The sequence below is a fragment of the Condylura cristata genome, unplaced genomic scaffold, assembly GCF_000260355.1.
Source record: "Condylura cristata isolate star-nosed mole 26May11 unplaced genomic scaffold, ConCri1.0 scaffold00016, whole genome shotgun sequence".
Taxonomy (NCBI): domain Eukaryota; kingdom Metazoa; phylum Chordata; class Mammalia; order Eulipotyphla; family Talpidae; genus Condylura; species Condylura cristata.
In genome coordinates this window covers 12912930-12920136 of record NW_004567117.1, presented here as the reverse complement: position 1 = coordinate 12920136, position 7207 = coordinate 12912930, and the positions used below count along the sequence as shown (strand labels likewise).

General features: G+C 42.9%; 1 protein-coding gene across 2 annotated transcripts in view; it reads left to right on the top strand.

Annotated features, from left to right (window-relative positions):
- Positions 1-7207, top strand: part of TMEM241 (transmembrane protein 241) — a 101352-nt gene that overhangs the window by 15663 nt on the left and 78482 nt on the right. For both annotated transcript variants that reach the window (XM_012725767.1, XM_012725766.1), the window contains one exon: positions 2092-2173. In XM_012725767.1, coding sequence (XP_012581221.1) covers positions 2092-2173 — 82 coding nt within the window. The remainder of the gene's footprint in view (positions 1-2091; positions 2174-7207) is intronic.

The following is a 7207-nucleotide window of genomic DNA, read 5'->3' as shown; positions in this document are numbered from 1 at the left end:
CCGAGGAAGTCTACAAAAGCAAGTCAGGTCACCACGGGATGTCTGCCCATCCTAATAAAATTAACAAAGGACATTTTTTGAACAGGCACCAGCCAGGAGAGCTGTTCATTGAGTTACTTGAGATTACTATGTTATATCCAGCTGGCATGATTTTATTAACTTATATTTATTATTGGAATGGCTGGAAACTTGAACTAGTGGACTGAATGCATTTGTAACTGATAGGGGGAGGCAAAAGGCAACTTTGGTGATACATACTACTGTCTGTCAAACCTGGATTTTGCTTTTCTTGATAAGTACAAGATTTATACTGCAGTGATAAAAGCAGTTCATGGTGTGGCTAGTTAAATAATAAAAAAATAAATGTGCCTTTCAGAAGTCCTAAAAGATTCGCTGAACCAGCATGCCAGGTTCATGGTTGAAGAGGTCAGCCCATGGCCTTTGGCATAAGTTCGAGCATGCTTGTTTTTTAATTTATTTATATTAAATATATTTAAATGTATATCTATTTTTACATCGTTGCTCATTTTTGTATAATTGATTTTTCCTCTCAGGTGTGGTCCTCATAAATTCCCACCTAATTACCTGTGAACTCTTACCATAGTCTCTTGTCTAGCACTCTTATTGTTAAATTCTGTCCTTTGACACCGAATCTGTTACAGGGCATGAAGAGGGGCACCCAAACCCCCTAAAGGTGCCCACTCTAAACAGATTCTGGCATCCACCGCATGAAGACAAAGTATGTAAGACCTTTAATGGAAAGGAACTTTCATAAAATTAGTGGGCAATACAGAAAAGGCAAAGATTATAGTTTCTTAATCACACATCTAAAGTTGTCTATCCCCTTGTGGGTGAAAGTGTACCCAACAGGGATTGGCCCAAAGCAAAGTCTGAAAGCCCACCACAAATCTAAAGCGCCTTTTGATGGGGACCCATGGAAAAGGGTCAGAAATGGTCAGACAAGTCTGGGAGGGAAAGAGCAAAATCAAAATCAAGATAAACACTGCCATAGTTAACTTCCCCATGGGTCTCTCACCCACATCTGTTTGAACCAGTCCAGGGCCAAGTAACAAAAGCCGCTTCTTCTCCTGTCTCTCTGCTCATTTGCCTCCCTCAGGTCTCCTTCTGGCTCTCCATCCCGCTTCCTTCCTCTTTAGTCTCCTCTCCAGATTCCTCTTCTCCCTGCTCAGCTCCACCCTCCTTTGGGTCTGGCTGGGAACCTGGAACCTCCCCTTTTCCTGGGGACCACCCTGTTACAGTTCCTTTTCCCTGGTAGGAAATTTCTAATTTCCAGTTTCTAATTTCCAGTAGATTCAAAGGCTTTGGCTACTTAAAATCTAAAGAACAACCATGGTCCTTTAAAAGAGCCACACCCCTCTTTCCTGCAGGAAGGCTTTTCTAGCTTCAGCTTGTCTGGGTCCTAGAGTGGACTCCATAATGCCAGGTCCTCAACAGAGTGACTGGCTGAGGTGGGGTGGCTTTGTCAGTTTTCATCACCCTCAGGGGACTCTCAGAGATTGTTAGACAAGCTCTGTAGCTATGTTTGGTGCACCTGAAGGGTCATACTTCCAGGTTTTTAATATTTTTTTCAATTAAAAACATAACTTTTTATTGAGGTAACATTGGTTTGTGACACTGTATGTGTGCTAGGAAATAGGTTCACTCTGTCACATCATACTATCATCATTGCTCTCATAATCCTCCACCATAGTCCCTTGGGCCCTCTCTCCCCTTTGCTCCCCACTTACCACCTTCCCCACTAGTAACCACAATTCTGCAGTCATAATCCTAGGGTGTTTTGATTTGGTTTTATTTCTTGCTTTGGTTCTCTATATCCCACATATAAGTAAGATCATCTGGTATTTCTCTTTCTCCTATGACTTGTATCACTTAGCAAAATCCCCTGCAGGTCCATCATGTTGTTGCAAATGGCAAGATTTCATGTCTTTTAATCATCTGTGGTTGGGCATTTTGGTTGTTTCCACAACTTGGGTATTATGCATAGTAATAAAACAAGCATAGGGGTTTTTGCTTCTTTGGGCTTTTGGGATGTAAAGTAACAAGTATTATGGTCTCTTCCCTTATTTTCAGATTTGATGTTTTGACGTGGCTTCCTGTGTCAGTGTTATTTGTGGGGATAATCTATGCTGGATCCAGAGCATTGTCCAGACTGGTAAGTGTTAGTGGCTTTGTGAGTACCACCCCCATCCCTCTCCCTTCGCCTTTCAACTTATTGTGTCTCGAATCAATAGGTGGAAGCATCAGCTTTAATAGGGTATAGCTGGATTGGAGAACAAGTCTTGGACTTGAGGCCAACATGGGGCCTTTTTACCCACTTTTCTGGATTGAATATAAGCAGGTTACTGGGAATGGCTGAAAAGGCACAGATGGAGAAGCAGGAAGAGCAAGTATTCACAGACGGGCTCTGCTTGGACACAGCCAGCCTCAGGAGCAGCGAGGAAGATTCAATCTGGTCCTTGCTTCTGGCAACTGTCATCCTGCCTGTTGATAAGATGGGCTGGGGCATGCTGGGCTACGTCATGGATGTAAACTCCTGGCAGAGTTGACAACCAGCATATGGGGACACGAGTAAAATAAGTATCCATATATCCTGCCAGTCCCGTCCCCAGAATGGAACTCCTCAAACGAGTTTGAAGAATAAACTTCCAGTTATATGGACGTCTCTAAATATATTGGCATCAAAAGCAAATCCATGAATGACACCATTGACCCAAACTCAGAACTCTGCTTAGAAATCAGAAGTAATACCGATGCCGCTTTATTTCCTGTACTCTGATTACTAAGTCTTTTTATTTATCAGTATGTACTGACTTTTTGGGAAAAAAGTGAAATTTGAAAAACAACTTAATATGTATTTTTAAAGATTTGTTTATGCATACAGTACTGGGGTACAGGCCAGAGGTGTAGGGGCGGTGAGAGGATTCACCAGAGATGGACTAGGGAGCAGAACAGGCCGACTAAGTACACTGCTGAGAGGAGCAGTGGGCGGGTCAGGAGAGGTCTGCTGCTCCATGTTATCAACTCTGGCGCGGGGATGGAACTCATGGTGAAGTGGCTTTAGCTTCTTAGTGCTGTGCTTTAACCGCTGTGTCACAGGGAGGGCCAACAACTTAATCTTTTAATGGAAAATGTATCATTAGGTTGGTTAGATCTCACATATGATTACTGAACAAGCAAGTAAAATCTGACTAACTGAATAACAATATCATTGTTACAACAACTCCAAAGTTGCAAAATAGGGTTTGAGAATTAATAGTGGTATAGTCTAAATGCAATTGTTATTCTTTCACCATTCATAAGCTTGAACAGATGGAGGATGTATTCAGTGGGAAAGAAACATCCTGGTGGGCCATAGAAGCGATCTGTGGTGCCCACTTGGTGCTCAGCCCAGACCCCGAAACCCCTTTGCTGCTTTTTTCTGTTAGACCCCAGGGGCCCACTGCCTCGCTTCTCATCCTCTGAAGCAGCACAGGCTGCTTCCCCTACTACAGCTGATGTAGGATTTAATGTACTTAGTCGGCCTGTTCTGCTCCCTATTCCATCTCTGGTGAATCCTCTCACCACCCCTACACCTCTGGCCTGTATCCCAGTACTGTATGCATAAATAAATAAATCTTTAAAAATACATATTAAGTTGTTTTTCAAATTTCACTTTTTTCCCAAAAAGTCAGTACATAGTGATCTTCTGATAATGAGAACTAGTGAGCTGTTCAGAGGCTTTAAACAGTGTATTTATTGGCTGTGCATATTTGTGGATGTCCAAATCTTGGAGTTTTTTTTTAAACATTTTATTTATGCATACAAGAACTGGTGTATAGGTGAGAGGTACAGAAGGTGAGAGGATCCACCAGAGACTGAGTGGGGAACAGAATAGGCAGATTGACTGAAATGCTGAGGGGAGCAGTGGGCAAGACAGGGGAGGCCTGCTGAGCCATGTGGGTCACCTTCCCTGGCCGGGGATCGAACTTGTGCTGCAAAGTATGTGTATAGCTTCAGAGAGCTGCACTTTAACCTGTTGCACCACCAGGGAGGGCCCAGAATTTTAAAGTTTTAATAAGAAGGTGTTATGCTGATACTATTTTGTTTGTACTGTGCTTTTTTATGTTTCCAGAGTGACTTCCTCTAAATCCTTCTGTATGAGTCTTGACAGAGGCAGGTGCTAATCTCCTGACAGAGGAAGGAACCCAGGTGTGGGAAGTTTTGGTAACTTGTCTGTAGACCCAGATAGAGGCAATTCTCCTGACTCCTCACCTTTTGCCTTTTCAGATTTGTCTCTAGGAGCAACGCATATGAATTTTAGAATGAGCTCAGAGTACAGTACTCATATGGAAATAACTTCGTACTGTTTTGGTTGTAGGTGTCAGAAATTCACAAACTAAACAAAGGAAAATTTTCTGGTTCACATTAGTGAAAAGTCAGAGGGTAGAAATCTGCTTCAGACATGCCTTGACTCAGAGACTTTGACATACTCAGAATCCAGTTTCTGTCTCTCTGTCTTTAGTTCTGTCTTTGCTACGGTTCACAGCCAGGCTCTCCTCTCATAGGAGAGGAGATTCACATATTCGCAATTTCCAACTAACAGAAAGAATGTCTTGTATCTCCTGTTTGAGTCCCAAGATTCATTCTGAATGCATCGGTTATGCCATTGCCCACCCCAGGTCTGGAAGCTACCAGGAGGCTAGATCATGCTAAATGACCAGTTCTGGATCATGTCCTCCCTGAAACATTCACTATGACTTGAAAGGCCTCAGGGAGCTGGTTAGCCAGTCCTCGTAGTCTAGGACCCCTGTTTGAATCCCACAGCTCCTCAGTGTCGGGGTACTTTGCCAAAAGATAGGATAAGAATTCTGGGTAGCCCAAAATGCTCATAAATGCATCGTAAATATCAATCTAGTATGTTCTCAGGCAGATATGCTGTTTTGTAACCTGGAACAATGCTTTGTGATATATGAACCCCAGGCTGGGCCATACTAAGAGCACTTTTGTTACCTGTTCAAAATAAGATGGCACTAGTTCTGCACTAAACATGGTTTCCTTCAGCTGACATGCCTTCCATGGCTATACGTTTTGAATAAAGAAGCAAAGCACTGATTTTCCATACTGGTGTGAATTCTATGTAGTCTATAGGATCACACTGAGGCATCGGCCTAGAGCACAGCCTTCTCTAATAGGCAAGTAGAATCTGCTGTAATTAAACTCTTGGAGCAAAGGAAAACAACCCCAAACCAAATATAACCAATTTGAGCAGGAGGAGGACGCAAACACACTTAACTGTTTTTTATTGAGACAACAGCATATTTTCTTTGTTTTCTGAGTCCTTATTTTTACATAGTTGTTTATAAATTCATAGTGTATTAAACACGGGGCATGTGTACAGCCTGTGTTAGATAGAAAACAGACATCCATATGCTGGTGCCAAGCTGTCAGTTTAATGAATCCATAAGGAATTGGGGGGGAAGTGCTCTGTTAAAAATCAGTGGGTGTATTGTTATGCAAAAACACTTTGTAAGTAGCTCTGCTCCCTAATGGCCTCTTTTATGTGTCAGACCTTTGAAGCACTGTTTTCCTGATATGCAGCTCTGAGAGGAAGCTGGCCCTGGGGCACAGCTTTATTGATTTTTCCACCTCTACTCACAACTGAATGATATACAGAGGTTAAGACACAGATTATTCTTGTGACTGTCCATTCAGCTGGTATTTATTGGGGATCTACTATGTGCTGGGAGTTTAAAGGCAACTAAGGCATGATTCCTGAACCTGAGAACCTCAGTGAGACGCAAGCAACTCACCATGGTAACCGCCATCGGGAATATTCACTATGGTGTGGGCCAGGCACTTTGAATCAACAGTATTCATGATGTGTGATGCTAGACTGAATTCCTTCTATTAACAGTTGAGGAAACAAAGATGCAGATTTGACAAGCTAGTACATGTTAAAATAGAGATTCAAACTCAAATCTGTCTAACCAGATAGTCCACCTCCAACACTTTCCCTCTGTCCTCCCATTATCACACCTCCAAGGGAGATCAGGATTGTTTTGGAAGGAGAGAACTTTGTAGTTATACCCCATTTTACTCAGGCTACTTCACTTGTGCCTTTCCGACTTTACACTGAAAAAGGTCACAGTGATGATGGCTTTGTTGGCATGAGTGTCAGTCTTCAAAGGGACAGTACAACATTGACCCATCATTGTTACTTGTTATAATTTCCTGGCTGGAAGCCTTGTCAGCTTGACAGCATTTCCTTGATTGCTTCAAGGCCTGTGTTAGTAAGTGTTTAGAACAGGTGTACACGTTCACTCATCAGTGAGCTGGCTGATGTTGTCCTGGTATTGGTGATTTGGCTGCTCAGACCAGGCTGTTTCGTTGTTTAGAGGAAGCTAGGGTCAGTAGTTGAAGGATTCTGCAAATCCCAGTTAACACATCTTGACAATACTAGACTAGGTTTCTTTTTTTTTTTTTTAAAGACTTATTTTATTTATGCATACAGAACTGGGGTACCGGCCAGAGATACAGGTGTGGTGAGAGGATTCACCAGAGATAGAGTGGGAGTCAGAACAGGCAGATTAACAAAATACATTGCTAAGGGGAGCAGCAGGTGAGACAGGAGAGATTTGCTGTGCTGTGTGGGTCACCTCCCGGGCCGGCCAGGATCAAACTGGCATTGAAGTGGCTGTGGCTAGCTTGCAATGCTGCGCCCTAATCTGTTGCGCCACCAGGGAGAGCCCATGACTAGGCTTCTTGATCCAGCTCTTGCATCTTGGTTCTTTCCTAACCCTCTGTCTTCTATGAGCACAGCATTCACTCAACATTGGGATGCAGAATGTTGGTGAGAAAACTCATAACGATAATTAGACCCAAGTGGGGTAAGTTAGTTAAGCAAACTGAAGGAGTGGGCCTCCTCCCTCCTTGTTTGGCTCTAGAATCCTGTCCAGGAACTTGGATTCACAGAAGAGCATACACTTCTATTGGAATTGGAGACTCTTCTATTGTTGCCTATGACTGCTTACTAGAGACAGGTGGTTTTTTCTCAGAGGTGATCAGAGTCTGACGGCAAGGATTATTTAACATGTGGGCTGAATTTCAAAACAGCAACCCCCTGCTCTGGATTTTAGTTGTCTTCTTGCCCCATCTAAAAAGTTTTCCATAACTCATTAAAATGACTCATTAAAATGACGCTGAGGGG